Source organism: Schistocerca cancellata, chromosome 9 (assembly GCF_023864275.1).
Source record: "Schistocerca cancellata isolate TAMUIC-IGC-003103 chromosome 9, iqSchCanc2.1, whole genome shotgun sequence".
NCBI lineage: Eukaryota > Metazoa > Arthropoda > Insecta > Orthoptera > Acrididae > Schistocerca > Schistocerca cancellata.
Window position 1 is genome coordinate 460,442,817 of NC_064634.1, and position 18,826 is coordinate 460,461,642.

The 18,826-nt window shown below is 43.0% G+C and overlaps 1 protein-coding gene across 1 annotated transcript in view; it reads right to left on the minus strand.

Annotated features, from left to right (window-relative positions):
* LOC126101497 (blood vessel epicardial substance-like) overlaps positions 1-18,826 on the minus strand; it is a 153,653-nt gene that overhangs the window by 69,176 nt on the left and 65,651 nt on the right. Inside the window, exons 5-6 of the mRNA XM_049912143.1 lie at positions 16,941-17,052; positions 6,194-6,455 (exon numbers count right to left, since the gene is read on the minus strand). Of these exons, the coding sequence (XP_049768100.1) occupies positions 6,194-6,455; positions 16,941-17,052 (374 nt within the window). The remainder of the gene's footprint in view (positions 1-6,193; positions 6,456-16,940; positions 17,053-18,826) is intronic.

Sequence of the window (18,826 nt, forward strand, 5' to 3'; positions counted from 1 at the left end):
ATTAAGATGGCCACCAGAGAAATAAATATTTGAAGTTTACATATTTGTTGGTTTCGTTCATCCTTTAACATCAAAAGCACATAAAACAAAACACGGGACCTCATGTTTTTAACCCTAGACAACCAGATTTAGAGCCAGCATCAACATGGAGACACAGCAGCGATCCAGCAAGCAGCAGTGATTACTACAATGCATTGTAATGGCGCCAACCTAACATCAAGTGCTAACAAGCTCCGTAAATGGGAGTGGAATAATGCGATTATAGCAATTAGCAATATCTATGACCAGGCGACCATTACACTCTCCAATGGGAACCGAAAACATTTGATCGCAAGGTCATAGGTCAACCGATTCCTCCACAGGAAAACACATCTGATATTTTGTATACAACACTCGTGACAGCATGTGCATCACATGACAGGAATGTTGTCGACCCACCTAACTAGTACACTTGGCGAATGGGTGAAAAGTTTGTTCTACCTTGCCCGATTTAGGTTTTCTTGTGGATGTAATAATCACTCCAAAAAAAAATTATGAAAACATAGGAGTCTTTCACATAAACTAAAATTAAAAAGTTAAAGTTTTCGGTCGAGGGAAGATTTGAACCAAGGACCTCTCGTTCTGCAGCTGTTCACCCTTACCACGGGACCACGGAGCTCCTCGCCTCACATTGCCCTTAATATTGCCTATCTTACGCATGGACGACCCAGTTTGTATATTTTGCTTATTTTTTCATAGTTCCACACAACTTCTTCCTGTTTTCTCGATCGATCTGTGTTCATTTTTTCAAGGCCTATCCACTGTGCCAACTTATAACTAAATCTGAGGGGGGTGCGATGGGGATGTACCCTTGTGAGGCTCAGCGGTGCCTTTCGCATTACACCTGCAGAGCTGGTTTACTGGTAACCCTCGGAATATGTCCGAAGGATACCGTGGTACTTTACAGGACAACCCTCCTCTATAGGTTGGGGCGTGAGCAATATGATCATGTGTACGAGGTCGCAGGAAGGTATATTATTGATAAAAGACATTAACGGGTCTGGAAGCTAGATGAATGGTAGTCGGACTGGGACACCTGCAGCACTACGAGGTGGGTATACAGCATATTTACAAGCATCAGGAAGAGACCCAAACTGAGCGACGCTGCTCCTACTCGAGGTGTGGTGCATCTACAAACAGATGACGGCCCATATGGCAAATATCTGTATCGTGTGGGATGTAGTAATACACCAGTCTGTGAATGTGGAGAGGAAGGTTCCACTGATCATGTCATTCTCAGATGCTCTCTTTTGCAGGTAGAGAGAGACTGTTGACAATTAGACTGCGATCTGCAAACAATAGTAAGTGACCAAAACTCGTGGAGATCGAATATCTAAAAGGCAACTGCTTAACTTTCACTCTGTACGATAAAGTTAATGATAAATTGGACGCTCTGAATAGAAAAATAATGTCAAAATGTCACAAGAACCGTTCCTCAATTATAGAAGATGATAGCCACATATAAATTTAACAAGAGAAACTTTAAATATAAAAATTAGAACAAAATAGAAATAAAATAAAAAGAAAAGAAAGAATTCTATGGCCACCCTCACAGGTATGCATAGACTAGAGGATTGACGAGGCACACACATACCAGTGTGGGTGGTGTAGAATATCGTTGCAACAATAGGTTTAGAAGTGGGTGTTGTTGTAGCTACTCGGCAAACCTCGAGTTATTCCGAGGCTGCCAGTAACATATCTAGCAATATAAGATGGAAGTTCTTCAGTTGGAATTTGAGTTTGTTTGCTTTTTTACGTTATTTTTTTATTCATTCTTGTTATCAAATGTTCTGTTTTATTTCTACATTAACATTACTGCTGTTAACATGTCTTACTACTACAAACTTGATAGAAAACATTGTATGTCACCACGATCATTGAATATGTACGGCCTGTTTAGAATTTCCAGATAATTCGTAGCCATAACCTGAATTGAGGTGAACTGAAGTCAGACGAGTTCTCGCCAGTTTGTTGGTGATTAGTGACTGTCATATACCTGTAACAGGGTACATGTTGCCTTGACACGATATACGGGGTGTTCGGAACTTCTAGGACTTGCACAGGGGAGTGAGTGCATTTGAAGTAGGAACCCATGTCCGGAAACGTACGGTTTCTACTCTACGAGAGTTTCAGTTCAGATGTTTAACTCACCCACTTCTGCTTGAGAAACTGCTTTACGAGTGACACAGTACAGTTACTGGGTAACTTAAGTACATTTGCTTATATTAAAGCTTAAACATGACGTGTTTACATTATTCCAAAACAAAAAAGAACCCAACATAGCGTACTACACAACAGCACTGGTGCATTACAACGGCTCGGTGTGGGGACCACCAATGTTGTTAACAGACACTGTACCTATAAAGCATGTTCTGGTGCACACTCTGCATCGGACGTGGAGTCTCTTCAGTTTCTAGTGCAGCTGCCAGAACTCGTGCCAGCACATCTTCCTCTGGCAGTAATTGAGTCTCGTAAATTGAACTTTGCATGCGAGCACACAAGAAGTAGTCCACAGGAATTACATCCTGCGCTCGCGGCGGTCACCGGTTGACCACTCCAGCCTATTCATCTCTCGCCACATCATATGTTGAGATGTCTCCGAACCACACGCGAGAATTCAGATGGTGCACCATGATGCTGAAATCACTCCTCACTACAGATGCCAGAAGTTTGTAAAAGGAATTATCGAACACTCTGTGTGCAACATTGCTACATCATACTAGATTTGAGATTTGTCAGCCAGTTCTCTTTTTTTTTCTTTTTTGATCTGTGCTCTGTGGGTTCCCCCTGTTTTTTATCCATATCTTTTAATTACAGAAACCCAACTAGATACTATTTTTAGCGGATTCCTTTTAGTAGTCATGAGGATGACTTCGCACTTTTCACGAGCTAGCGTCAATACCACGTTTGGACCATACAGGTATCTTGTCACAATTGGTTTTGATCATATGATGACTTTACAATGCAGTAAATGACAGGATCATCTGCAACATTCTAAGAGGGTTTCTCAGATTATCTCCACGATCATTTATGTAAACAAAGAACAGCAATGACGCCTACAACGCTTCACTGGGGAAGTTTCAGGGTGGGTATTGCATCTAGGACGGTTAATATTTTTGAAAATTTCTGGAGGTCCGTATATCGATATTTATGAAATTATAATTATCAGCCCAGGAACATCGAGAAAAGGTATCGATATATCGATTATCGGCAGAAAATGGTCTTTAAAAACGTCAGCTGGCTATTGTAAATATACTGCCAGTTTTAGAGCTGTGTATTTAAGTACTTATTTATTATTAGATATTCTGTACATGAATAAGCTAGCGGCCTGCTTGTGCCCCTTAGAGCAAGAATTGAAAACGATGCACGTTCATGCTTGGCGGTAACCACTTTTCTAACAACGGTAACTGCATGTAAGTGGGACCGTAAAAGGTGTGCGATTGGTCCGTCATTCGGTTTCGTCAAATATCGGATTTTTGCGGGACACCTCATGTCGGCGTCCCCGTTTTTTTAATTTCTGAAAACGCCAGAGAGCTAGCAGTTTTACTGTGAAAACTCAGTGGTAAAACTAAATGTTGCAATTTGTGTTGGCAGTGCCGAGCGCCGATTACGTCAACGTTTACCCTCACACCTGTCCGCCCGCCACAAAGAGCAATGCTGTCACATTTATCTTCATCATTTTGAGCGACTGTTTTTGAAGAATGTCGCTGTGAACAAACAGCACATTAGTTGCGATAAAAATTGTTTTTAACGGAACTGATATGCTTCACACCGAAAATATTGTTATTCCATTCAGACCGCAAGGTTCGGTCTTGGGTCCTCCACTGTTCATAATATATATTAATGACTTGCCATTCTATATTCACGAAGATGCAAAGCTGGCACTTTTTCCGATGATACAAGTATAGCTATCACACCCGACAGACAAGAATTAACTGGTGAAATTGTAAACGATGTTTTTCAGAAAATCATTAAGTGGTTCTCTGCAAATGGGCTCTCATTAAACTTTGACAAAACACAGTATATACAGTTCCACACAGTGAATGGAATGACCCTATTAATAAGTATAGAGTTCGATCATAAATCAGTAGCTAAGCTAGAATATTCAAAATTTCTAGGTGTATGCGTTGATGAGGGGTTGAACTGGAAAAAACACACTGAGGATCCGCTGAAACGTTTGAGTTCAGCTACTTATGCTATTAGGGTCATAGCAAATTTTGGCGATATACAGCTGAGTAAACTAGCTTACCACGGCTATTTTCATTCTCTGCCTTCGTATGGCATCATATTCTGGGGTAACTCATCATTGAGTAAAAGAGTGTTCATTCCACAAAAGCGTGTAATCAGAATAATTGCTCCAAGATCATCCTGCAGACACTTATTTAAAGAGCTAGAAATCTTCACTGTAGCCTCATAATATATATATATTCACTTACGAAATATATTAACAATCCGAAGGAATTCAAAAGTAATAGCAGTGTACACGGCTACAACACTAGGAGAAAGGATGAACTTCACTACTCAAGGTTAAATCTAAATTTGGCTCAGAAAGGGGTAAATTACGCTGCCACAGAAGTCTTTGGTCACTTACCCAATATCATCGAAAGTCTGACAGATAGCCATATAGAATTTACAAGGAAATTAAAAGAATTTCTTAATGGAAATTCCTTCTACTCATTAGATGAATTTTTGGATATAGTAAGTGGGTAATTTTACAACCTCCACAAAATAAAAAAAATATTGAGTCTCATGTAGTATTTTGTGTAATGTAATATTTTGTATAGACACCTTTTATTAACCTGACACGTTCCAGATCATTACGAAGTGTGGTATTCATGATCTATGGAACGAGTACGAATCTAATCTAATCTAACTCCCTCCAGAGCAAATCGTACTTCTTGTTTGTGGCATCTACACTTGCTCCACATGTTGTTGTTGTTGTCTTCAGTCCTGAGACTGGTTTGATGCAGCTCTCCATGCTACCCTATCCTGTGCAAGCTTCTTCATCTACCATCCTGAATCTGCTTAGTGTATTCATGTCTTGGTCTCCCTCTACGATTTTTATCCTCCACACTGCCCTCCAATGCTAAATTTGTGATCCCTTGATGCCTCAGAACATGTCCTACTAACCGGTCCCTTCTTTCTGTCAAGTTGTGCCACATACTCCTCTTCTCCCCAATTCTATTCAATACTTCATCATTCGTTATGTGATCTACCCATCTAATCTTCAGCATTCCTCTGTAGCACCACATTTCGAAAGCTTGTATTCTCTTCTTGTCTAAACTATTTATCGTCCATGTTTCACTTCCATACACGGCTACACTCCATACAAATACTTTCAGAAACGACTTCCTGACACTTAAACCTATACTCGATGTTAACAAATTTCTCTTCTTCAGAAACGCATTCCTTGCCATTGCCAGTCTACATTTTATATCTTCTCTACTTCGACCATCATCAGTTATTTTGTTCCCCAAATAGCAAACCTCCTTTACTACTTTAAGTGTCTCATTTCCTAATCTAATTCCCTCAGCATCACCGGACTTAATTCGACTACATTCCATTATCCTCGTTTTGCTTTTGTTGATGTTCATCTTATATCCTCCTTTCAAGACACTGTCCATTCCGTTCAACTGCTCTCCCAAGTCCTTTGCTGTCTCTGATAGAGTTACAATGTCATCGGCGAACCTCAAAGTTGTTATTTCTTCTCCATGGATTTTAATACCTACTCCGAATTATTCTTTTGTTTCCTTTACTGCTTGCTCAATATAGAGATTGAATAACATCGGGGAGAGGCTACAACCCTGTCTCACTCCGTTTCCAACCACTGCCTCACTTTCATGCCCCTCGATTCTTATAACTGCCATCTGGTTTCTGTACAAATTGTAAATAGCCTTTCGCTCCCCGTATTTTACCCCTGCCACCTTTAGAATTTGAAAGAGAGTATTCCAGTCAACATTGTCGAAAGCTTTCTCTATAGTCAAAGAGAAAAACTGGACTTGAGACTCCTTGACACACAGAAAGTGAAATTGTGTTCTGCAACAATTTTAAAAGAACAATTGCGAAATAAACTTTAATTTAAAGTAAAAATGGCGGGTGATAATGCCATATCGATATATCGGGGAATGCATATCGGCGACCCATATCGACATACTTCGGTGTGTGGATATTCGGTGTGTACTCACGGTCGGAGCCCGAGTTGGAGGAGGCGCGGCGCTGCTGCCAGGCCAGCGAGCGCACGTGTCCCCTGGCGCCGGTGTGCACGGCGTCGACGCTGAGCGAGCGCGCCATGGCGCGGCGCCAGTGGTCGGCGGCGCGCGACGCCCGCAGCGCGCCCTGCCGGGCCGCCGCCTCGCCGGCGCTCGCCGCGTGCACCTGCTCGTTCAGCGCGTACAGCTTCTGCGTGATGTCCTTGCCTGCGCACACACGCCGCCCGTCACCCCGTCCTACGTTCCTTACGAGGGAACCTCCCCGTCGCACCGCCCTCACATTTACTTATAAGTCGGCACAGTGGATAGCCCTTGAAAAACTGAACACACATCAATCGAGAAAACAGGAATAAGTGTTGTGGAACCATGAAAAAAATAAGCAAAATATACAAACTGAGGTCCATGCGCAAGATAGGCAAATCATAAGATTGTGAGCTCAGGAGCACCGTGGTCCTGTGGTTAGCGTAAGCAGCTGCGGAACGAGAGGTCCTTGGTTCAAGTTTTCTCTCGAGTGAAAATTTTACTTTCTGTATTTTCGCAAAGTTATGATCTGTTCGTTCGTTCATTGTCGTCTCTGTTCACTGTAATAAGTTTAGTGTCTGTGTTTTGCGGCTGCACCGCAAAACCGTGCGATTAGTAGACGGAAGGGCGTGCCTCTCCAATGGGAACCGAAAACATTTGATCGTAAGGTCATACTGTTGTGGCGTAACAAGACAGCCACGCCACTCGGAAGTAGCCGAAAGGCACGCGTTAAGCTCACGCAGATGGGCGTGAGGTCTGAAACAGGATACGTAATGAATGCTATAAAGAAAAGTACGTAACTGCTGGAATACTTAACTTTAATCCATCATTTGTATACAGCATTCTTGATGATACAAGTGAGACTCTCTCTAGAAATGGTTAATGGCGCCTTGCTAGGTCGTAGCCATGGACTTAGCTGAAGGCTATTCTATCTCTCGGCAAATGAGAGAAAGGCTTCGTCAGTGTAGTCGCTAACAAAGTCGTCCGTACAACTGGGGCGAGTGCTAGGGAGTCTCTCTAGACCTGCCGTGTGGTGGCGCTCGGTCTGCAATTACTGACAGTGGCGACACGCGGGTCCGACATGTACTAATGGACCGCGGCCGATTTAAAGCTTCCACCTAGCAAGTGTGGTGTCTGGCGGTGACACCACACATACGTCAACAGATTCCTCCACGGGAAAATACGTCTGATATATTCTATACGACACTGGTGACGGCATGTGCGTCACATGACAGGAATATGTTGTCGACCCACCTAACTTGTACACTTGGCGAATGGGTAAAAAGATTGCCTGATTTAGATTTTCTTGTGGATGTGATAATCACTCCCAAAAAAGTGATCAAAACATAAGAGTTTGTCACATAAACTGCGACAAATGAATGCAAGAGTTTCATAGTCGCACAGTTTTCCCTGTGCTCTGTCAAAACATATGTTTTTAACGTTTTCAAATTTTTCCGTGTGTACACCGTCAAATCCTGCATACGACCAAGCAAATCTGAACATGTCCTGGAATTTTGGAGAGCGAAGTTGATTATACGTGAGTGCCTGAACTTTGATAATTGTCTGAAAATAAAAAATTAAAATTTCACTCGAGGGAAGACTTGAACATAAGGCCTGTGGTTCCGCAGCTGCTCACTCCAATCACAGGACCACAGCACTCCTGGGCTCACATGCTCCTTGATGTTCGGTATGTTGCGCATGGACTACTCAGTTTGTATATTTTGCTTATTTTTTCATAGTTCCACACAACTTCTTCCTGTTTTCTCGATTGATCTGTGTTCGGTTTTTCATGGCCTATCCACTGTGCCAATTTATAATTAAATCTGAGGGGGGTGCGATGAGGAGGTTCCCTTGTTAGAACACAGATCACATATAAACCGTGCGTCACGTCCACAGACCACAGGCACACCATTACTAGACTGGCAACCGTGCAGCTAAAAATAAGAGGAGTTGTCATGACGTCACAAACTTGAAGCCGGCCCAAGTGTAGATTCGCCATGTTAGCTGCCCCAAAACATTCGCTTCTGGTGGTTTGATTCCGTGTAGTCGTGAAGTGTCTTCATTTAAAATGCTGGCTTGCGTCGCTTACGGGTGAACTAATTGTTCAGATTGTAGCCTAAAGTTTCACCAAATTACATTTCATTCGTAAGTGGACTTACTGGTCTGATGCGGCCGCTTCAAAGCTCTACTAGTAAGCAAATATTTGCTCAGCTGCAGAACTTGTTTAGTACATCTCGTAAGGCTTACGACGTAATTTCTTTTCATGAAATTATAGTAGTACTCTGCAGAAACATCTTGAGCTGCCATATTATCTATTCAGTAAAAGATGCATGTTTGCCAGTCTAGTAATGTGGTATGTGATCACGCAAATGTTCAAATCAAATGAGTGTGAAATCTTATGGGACTTAACTGTTAAGGTCATCAGTCCCTAAGCTTACATACTACTTAACCTAAATTATCCTAAGGACAAACACACACACCCATGCCCGAGGGAGGACTCGAACCTCCGCCGGGACCAGCTGCACAGTCCATGTCTGCAGCGCCTTAGACCGCACGGCTGTGATCACGCCATTATACTGAAACCAACACCTCATTCAGCTGATAAGTGGCGGTAGGCATTAGTAGCCGACTTCTGTAATGCTCTTCAGTTTATAATTAACTTAACTGTAGTACTTTCAGTGAAAGTTTGTTTACTACAACGGTGAAATCTAGTGCGGAGTTTCGTTCAGTGGAAACATATGTGGAAGCAACTAAAATTTTCTTCCACAGATAGAATTGTTTTAAAAATAAAAAAAAACTGCATACACATTTTTTGAAAGTGAAGATGTGTGCTGATTCTCAGATCTAAAACTGGATGACTGACAAGATTTCGCGACATTAGAATGTTAATATCTCATTCACTAGAAGAGTTTTCTTTTTAACCATCGTCTTATGAGGTTGGTCGCTAAGCTGGTGAAAAAGCAGGAGAAAGTCTTTATTTCGTAAACAACTCACTGTACGTCCCGGCATAATCTCCTTTCCGGGACACACCCTTGGTCCAGCGAGCCTGCAGTTCTTGCATCTCATCCGACAAGTGGATTCCGAGAAACTCCGCAATATACTCTTTGACTGCGACTATCACTTCCACATCTAATGAAAATTTCTTCACAGCAAGCCGAAGTTTCGGGTTAGGGAACAGGAAGAAGTCACTTGGGGCTAAATCTGGTGAATGGGCTGGGTGAGAAACCAATTCAAAACCGAATTCATGCACATTCGCCATTGTTATCGCTGATTTATGGTATGGTGTATTATCCTCGAGAAAAAGCACTTTCTTGTGTGCCAACCTTGGTCTTTTTTCACCGAATGCAAGTAACTAACGATCAAAAATTTAAACAGACTAGGGTCCTGTTGTAGTTCTGCTTTTTTTCCACGTAATCTGTTTGGATTATTCCTGGGAATCGAAAAAAACTGTGGCCATCTCCTCACCAGCCGACAAAATGGTCCTTTTATGGTGCACTTTCAGCAGCTTTGTCCATTGTTTTGCCTGCCTTTTTGACACTGGTGTGGAATGATGGATCCAGGTTTCATGAACAGTCACAAATTTGTGCAAAAATTCTTGTGAATTACGATAAAACATCGCCAGACATTGCGTTTAAATGTTGTGCCGGATGTGCTTTTGTTCGACTGTAAGCAATCACTTCGCAAGCAGCCTCTTCGTAGCCAATTCTCCGTGCAGGATATTATGGACTCCCTCAGCTGAGATGACTGCAGTCTCAGAAAACTCAAGAATTTTTATTCTGCGGTCTTGAATTACCATACCAGGGATTTTGTTAATGGTTTCCATTGTAGCGACCTCAAACGGACGGCCAGAGCGCGCTTAGTCTACCGTGTTTGTCCGACATTTAAATTCATTAATCCGAAAGTAAATGGTCTTCAATGGTGGAGCACAATCTGCGTGGACTTCAGTTAGTTCTCTTTTGATTTGTGCGGCAGTCCAACTCTTCGCAAGAACCACGTACGTAATTCGAATTTTATGCATATTCAATCGCTATCGACACGCCGAGCAATTCGGACGGCTGTCAGAAATGAAATGTACGCTGTACATTGTTGAAACTGCTTACACGATCCTTGGATGTTGCCTACCTTGAAGGTGCTAGAAAATTTACCAGACATTCCAACCACCCTTATTTTCCGCTTCTTGTCAGCACCTCGTGGTCCTGTGTCTAGCGTTGCTGACTCTCGATCATGGAGACACCTCTTTCGATTCCTGACTGGATCAGGAATTTTCTCCAGTCGGGACTTGTGTGTATGTGTTGTTCTTATGTTCAGTTCATCATCATTGACGCGCAAGTCGCCTGAGAGGCGTCAAATAAACAGGCTTTTACCAGGTGTCTGAATTTCCTAGAAATGGGCTCCCGACGAAATATTCCAGATGCACGTTTCGTTCTGCCTCATCTCTTGGTACTATTTCGTTATCTGTAAGCAAAAGTCCTAAAACTTTTTTGTGTAAAAATAGTACAGTATGAGTACAAACGGATGTCATTTCTTGTTGTTGTTGTGGTCTTCAGTCCTGAGACTGGTTTGATGCAGCTCTCCATGCTACTCTATCCTGTACAAGCTTCTTCATCTCCCAGTACCTACTGCAACCTACATCCTTCTGTATCTGTTGGGTGTATTCATCTCTTGGTCTCCCCCTACGATTTTTACCCGCCACGCTGCCCTCCAATACCAAATTGGTGATCCCTCGATGCCTCAGAACATGTCCTACCAACCGATCCCTTTTTCTAGTCAAGTTGTGCCACAAACTTCTCTTCTCCCCAATCCTGTTCAGTGCTTCCTCATTAGTTATATGATCTACCCATCTAATCTTCAGCTTTCTTCTGTAGCGCCACATTTCAAAAGCTTCTAGTCTCTTCTTGTCCAAACTATTTATCGTCCATGTTTCACTTCCATACATGGCTACACTCCATACAAATACTTTCAGAAACGACTTCCTGACACTTAAATCTATACTCAATGTTAACAAATTTCTCTTCTTCAGAAATGCTTTCCTTGCCATTGCCAATCTACATTTTATATTCTCTCTACTTCGACCATCATCAGTTATTTTGCTCCCAAAATAGCAAAACTCCTTCACTACTTTAAGTGTCTCATTTCCTAATCCAATTCCCTCAGCATCACCCGACTTAATTCGACTACATTCTATTATGCTCGTTTTGCTTTTGTTGATGTTCATTTTGTACCCTCCTTTCAAAACACTGTCCATTCCGTTCAGCTGCTCTTCCAAGTCCTTTGCTGTCTCTGACAGAATTACAATGTCATTGGCGAACCTCAAAGTTTTTATTTCTTCTCCATGGATTTTAATACCTACTTCGAATTTGTCTTTTGATTCCTTCACTGCTTGCTCAGTATAGATTGAATAACATCGGGGAGAGACTAGAACCCTGTCTCACTCCCTTCCCAACCACTGCCTCACTTTCATGCCCCTCGACTCTTATAACTGCCATCTGGCTTCTGTACAAATTGTAAATAGCCTTTCGCTCCCTGTATTTTACCCCTGCCACCTTTAGAATTTGAAAGAGAGTATTCCAGTCAACATTGTCAAAAGCTTTTTCTAACTCTACAAATGCTAGAAACGTAGATTTGCCTTTCCTTGATCTAGCTTCTAAGATAAGTCGTAGGGTCAGTATTGCCTCACGTGTTCCGATATTTCTACGGAATCCAAACTGATCTTCCCCGAGGTCGGCTTCTAGTAGATTTTCCATTCGTCTGTAAAGAATTCGCGTTAGTATTTTGCAACCGTGACTTATTAAACTGATAGTTCGGTAATTTTCACATCTCTCAACACCTGCTTTCTTTGGGATTGGAATTATTATATTCTTCTTGAAGTCTGAGGGTATTTCGCCTGTCTCACACATCTTGCTCACCAGATGGTAGAGTTTTGTCAGGACTGGCTCTCCCAAGGCTGCCAGTAGTTCTAACGGAATGTTGTCTACTCCCGGGGCCTTGTTTCGACTGAGGTCTTTCAGTGCTCTGTCAAACTCTTCACGCAGTATCATATCTCCCATTTCATCTTCATCTACATCCTCTTCCATTTCAATAATATTGTCCTCAAGTACATCGCCCTTGTATAGGCCCTCTATATACTCCTTCCACCTTTCTGCTTTCCCTTCTTTGCTTAGAACTGGGTTTCCATCTGAGCTCTTGATATTCATACAAGTGGTTCTCTTTTCTCCAAAGGTCTCTTTAATTTTCCTGTAGGCAGTATCTATCTTACCCCTAGTGAAATAAGTCTCAACATCCTTACATTTGTCCTCTAGCCATCCCTGCTTAGCCATTTTGCACTTCCTGTCGATCTCATTTTTGAGACGTTTGTATTCTTTTTTGCCTGCTTCATTTACTGCATTTTCATATTTTCTCCTTTCATCAATTAAATTCAATATTTCTTCTGTTACCCAAGGATTTCTACTAGCCTTCGTCTTTTTACCTACTTGATCCTCTGCTGCCTTCACTACTTCATCCCTCAAACCTACCCATTCTACTTCTACTGTATTTCTTTCCCCCATTCTTGTCAATTTTTCCCTCATGCTCTCCCTGAAACTCTGTACAACCTCTGGTTTAGTGAGTTTATCCAGGTCCCTTCTCCTTAAATTACCACCTTTTTGTAGTTTCTTCAGTTTTAATCTACAGTTCATAACCAACAGATTGTGGTCAGTGTCCACATCTGCCCCTGGAAATGTCTTACAATTTAAAACCTGGTTCCTAAATCTGTGTCTTACCATTATATAATCTATCTGAAACTTGTCAGTATCTCCAGGGTTCTTCCATGTGTACAGCCTTCTTTCATGATTCTTATAAAATGTAATGTAACTTGTACACATACTGTTGAAGAATCGTCAGAAAAAAAATGGCAAACTGATATTTCCGATTCTGTTGAAGCGCTGAACAAAATGACTCGCAGGGCAGTAAAAACAGCAATTACTGATGGACTGCGATTCAGTCGTTTGTAAAAAGAAAGAGCTGCGAATACAGCGTTTCACACTGTCTGGTACTGTTCCATGTTATCTAATGAAATAGCGGTGACCATAGAATTAATACCGGGAATTTCGGAGAATTAACGTCAGCTGTACTACTACATGTGTAATACCAACACAACAACTCGTTCAGTTCTTAAAATAATTCCCTTTTTTTTAGGTATAAATGAGAAAAATCTAAAGTGACGACTCGACGAAGCGCTGTGTGTAACGACAGAAATTCGGCGTTTTGGTCTCTGTTGCGTGACGGCGTGTTCGGTCTATATGTATCTATGGTCTAAACTATATTCATATCGAGTAAATTTTTTTCCTTATACATACGACATTTATCATAACACTGCAACAATGCATAATAAAGAATAGAAACCTTTGCGTCAGCCAAAGAAGAAATGTAAACTAGTGCTCACAGAAAGGCAGGGAAATAAGGCCCAAAAAGGCAAGGTTTATCATTAACATAATCATAAACTTGGTTTTACCATCACAGCATTCCAAAAATATACTTGTGAGCTGACAAAAACAGGGCTCTGCAACAGACAAACAACAGAAGATTCTTCGAAGAATCAGTTAATTAAAACTTCTTGTGTTCTTTAAATGTAAAAATAAGGTTTCGACATAATTACACGATGGTGTTCTTCTGCAATGTTATTATTAAAAAATACTTGCAAAGTTTGAGATTTTTTTCATTGGCACTTCTTATTTTTGGTGATCACGTTCTACATTTATTCGTGTAAAATAATACTCTTCATTATTAAGAGGAAGGGAATTAAAAAATACGAAAGTAATAACAACACACCCCACATAAAAAGTAAAAAAAAATAACGTTCAGCTCTTTTTATCAAAATATTCTTGATGAAACAAATAGAACTGAATATTTGAGTTTCATGTTTCTTGCACTTAGTCCATTTTTCATGCCCTCTCCTCAGATTTTAAGAAGACATACAATTACATTCACTGTAAGATCGTGATTAATTGCCCAACCGAGTTTAAACTACTTAAGAATCTCGTTGGCGTAATTAAAATTTGTCTCACTGATTAGAAAGAGAAACTGAAGCTCGGGTACCATGTCACGGAGAGCTTCACAGGTTTGGGACAAGGAGGTCGTGTGGCACTGTATTGTCCAACGTGGCCTTTGGAAACACAATGAAAGAAGCTTCCCGTAGGAATGTATAAGGGATCGAGGTCTAATTTGAGATCACTCGCCTCGCATTTGCGGACGACGTGGGTGTGTTGTCCATCTAAGGAAAGATTGACGCGGATGAGCGGCAGCGTGGGGTTGACAGCGGGCGGCGGCGCCGCAGTCTGCCACGGGAAGCGCGCGCTGAGGGTAGCGGGTTGCCAAGCTAAGGGGCTCTGGTTCGATTCCTCACTGGGTCGGAGATTTTCTCCGCTTGGGAGCAGGCTGTTGTGTTGCTCTCACGTTCGTATCGTCATAATTGACATTCCACAATTGAAATGGCTTAATGGGCGCGTCACAAAAAAAAGAAAAGAAAAACAAAGTTCTCCTGGTGAAAGGATCAGAGACCCAGTATCTGGGGTAATGTTCGGAACTCGTGCCCATTCAAGAGATCCACTCCAGCGACTGCAAGTCGGAACCTGATCCTGCAAACCAGTTCGTGAGGTTAAATGTGTGCGTGATATTTACAGAGAACGCATCGTGTCGACAGAGAGCAAAGGAAGGGTCCAAGCTGCAAAGATATTGTACTTCAATCTCAGTCAGCCTTTTGAATCTCGCAGAATTTCAAACTATATCTGCACAAAATGCTGTTCCAGTATGTAGAGTCGATGCCTGAAAACTTGAAGTGTTCAGATAAAAAGATTAAAATAGGGATTTTCGAGGGGGGAGTATTGAGGAAGAACAATCATCGAATAGGAGATGTGATTACTGGAAAGTGGGAGATGTGACATAATTGTGAGCTGGAGGAGATCTACGGCAAACAAAATGCAATAGGGCTGATGAGAATGAAACGGTGCCATCACTCCGATGGACAAACGTCGATGGCCATTGAAATCTAATGCGAGTTTCCTTCCCAGAGAAGAAGAACAAAGCAAAGGTGAAAACCACGAGGACTTGCTGCAGATCGGCATAGAGGGTGACTGGTGGCAGAAAGTAGGAAACAGTGGTAGGGGAATTCGTAGCTGCCTGTGGCTCTCTTGGCGAATCGTGTAAAGTAAGGTAAGAATAAGGCGCAAGGAAGTGGCCATTGGTTTATTTAAACTTGCATTAATAGATATTTTCCTGCGAATAAATGCTATCAAAGTGATAGTGTAAGAGGAAGATTGTCATACAAAAGTGCCGGTCAGTGTTTAGTTGTTGTATTGTGCAGGGCACTGACCTGCTACCCAACTACGATATCAATGGACTTATCGGAAAGATGTGGGCCACTACAGTAAACAAGTACAGTGCTGACGAAGGAAAACTCATCCCACCGACAATGCTTTCAGGTTAGTTGTCCTGTTGAAATATCGTCTGTAGGGCAGTGCGTTGTTATCATGAATACTCCCGAGAGTGAAAAACAAAGTAAGTTATCGCTAAAGTGGGCACATTCTGGTGAAAAAGGGCTTATATCCAAAGCTGTACAATTTGGTCAAGAAGAAGAAAAGGGGAATCAGTTACTGATATCTGTAGAGCAGGCAGCCTTGCGGGCAGCTAAAGTAGTAGGGAAGTCAGGAAGGATGATAACACACATTTTCAAAAAATTTAAGAAAGCAGAAGAAACTGGGGAAAAACTAGAACTCCTAGAAAGCAAAGGCGTTCTAGAAAAGAAGTTTCTGTACATGACTTTGATAAAAGATTATGATAAACTATTGTGAGCAGAAGAAGGAAATTCCAACATTGAGAAAGCCCTTACATTTTCGGGGAGAACGGAAACATTACAGAAAATTTTGAAAGAGATGGGAATTCGATTTAAAATATGTAAAAATAAAAGAATCATCCTAAATCAACGTTCCAACATTGTTGCAAAACGTATGGGATATTTGAGAGCAGTCAGAAACACTGAAAAGAGAGGAAGCAACACAGAATGTAATAATGTTGGCCTGGAAAGTGAAGATGAATATGCAGCACGAAACTGTAACGGACTCCAGTGAAACAAGTATAGCAGGTGAAGAGCTTGCCGTTGTCGAGATGGGTGATCCACTTCGTAAGTCTAATCACCAAAGGCAGCGCAATTTCCGTTGCATAACTAGTCGTACAATCTTTCCAGCCCTACGCAACCTCGACTACGAGCTGATTCACTACAACCCGGCCGAATCGTCCTTGGTCACATGAGCGATAATACTGTGCTCGACTAGTACAGACGAGCATCGCGTGCTCCACTCGTAGGGGTACCAGAGTGTGCGCTGTCCGCAGAGTGATTAGCATCGCTACGCGTAGACTGTGGGGTCCTGGATTCGTTTCCCGACCGGGCAGGAGACCTCATCTCCATCAGGCGTGCAAGTAGCGGAAGTGGCGTCAAATAGGAAGACTTGCTCTAGGGGCCCGAACAGCCCCTGGCCGGGTATCCCAGCGAATGGTGCCGTACCATCGTTTGATTTCACCTCCCCTCCCTGTTTCTCCCGCGTAAACGCGGCTGTGCGAGGACGTGCCTCGATGACAAGCTTTCAGATCGGTTTGTAGGGTAACACCTTTGGCAACAAGTATTTGGCGGGTGTGGCTCACCTATGATGCAGTCGAGCACGGTCTTGAGCAGCGGCCGGTGCCTCAGCACCCTCTCCAGACTCAGCCGGTTCCAGCACAGGTAGACGCACTCCTGCTCCGCCGTGATGGTCACCTGTGGACAGAGGCAGCACCACTGAGCAGTTTATTTCGGCTTGCCGCCTCTTAGGTCTGGTTGATAGCGGAGCGAACACAAGCGAACGAGAATTCTCTCTGGTGTAAAGGGCAGGCGAGTGCGAACGAACTGCACTCGCTCGTGTTCACTTCCCATTCGCTGGTGTTCGTATTCCGCCGTTTGTCGGTCGTTTAGCGAACCATCAAAGGAATTTCGCGTCCTGCCCACTATGCCTCTAGCAATACAGAAACCTTTCGTCAGTGAAGTTGCTTATTTCTGTAGTTGACACGAATTGCGAGAGCGATGGACAGGTCGGAAGAGAAAGCACGACGGGTGCTCGGTAAGTAACGCAAGACTTTTTTCCGGCCCATTACAGTTGAAAAAATGCAGAATTTGTTGTGAGACATCTTGGAATACTCCCGCTTCAGTCCCTGCAGTTTCATGAAGTTCTGATACGTGGCGACGCTATACGCAGCCCTCAAAATCCCGTCTGTATCGGAGGAGCGTTCCAAGCAGAGAGGTATCGTTACGTCCCTTTTGGCGGAATACTTGGGCATCGCGAATATTCATAGGAGCTTGCAGAATCTATGGAGTCCTGGCAGTGAATAGAAGCAAAGCGAGTCCTGGACGAGGCGTCTGTCATCATTGTAACAAGTTCGTGCAAAAGTGTCCGCCGGCCGGAGTGGCCGAGCGGTTCTAGGCGCTACAGTCTGGAACCGCGCGACCGTTACGGTCGCAGGTTCGAATCCTGCCTCGGGCATGGATGTGAGTGATGTCCTTAGCTGAATTAGGTATAAGCAGTTCTAAATTCTAGAGGACTGATGACCTCAGAAGTTAAGTCCCGTAGTGCTCAGAGCCAAAACTGCCCAATCTCCCACGTGCCGGACTGCCGCTCACAGCTGCTACTCTTGCAATGTCGGAACGTGCGGACACTCTCATTCTAGGTGATCGACGGATCACAATCAGACATGTCGCTGCTTTACTGGACGTCTTGTTAGCAGTGCTGACACACTGATTCATTGGTTGCAGCGCACAAAGGCGTGAACAGAAGACCATAAAGAGCAATGAAGGGCCACATGTGAGGAATTGCTTGCGCGCTACGAAGCTGATCGTGACAATTTCTTGTCGAACATCGTCACAGGCGGTGAAACATGGGGCCATCACTTCGAACCGGAAACAAAACGGCAATCAATGAAGTGGCATCACACCAACTCTCCTCCTCGGTCGGTAAAGCCAAGGCAACGATCAACACTGACATGTGTTGCACTACCCTCAGACAATTCAAGAAACGACTTCAGCTTGTTCGTCGCCACAAAAACGCGAACGTGCTTCTCCTGCATAACAATGGAAGGCCTCGCACAAGTCTGCACACCCTAGAGGAGTTCACACAGCACGTGGATGGTGGGAGAGGGTTATTGATGCACCAAGGTGTTGGTTCCCAGCTCGACCAATAGAGCGACACCATGCAGGCATAAACGCCCTTCCAGTAAGATGGCGTTGATCGGAGATTATATTGAAAAATACGGTTCTGTAGAAAGTAGAGTGGGGAACAAATTGCCGCATTGGAATCCTGACTAAGACCAACATGTTCAAGAAAAATGGCTCTGAGCACTATGGGACTTAACGTCTTGGGTCATCAGTCCCCTAGAACTTAGAACTACTTAAACCTAACTAACCTAAGGACATCACACACATCCATGCCCGAGGCAGGATTCGAACCTGCGACCGTAGCAGTCCTGCGGTTCCGGACTGCAGCGCCTAGAACCGCATGACC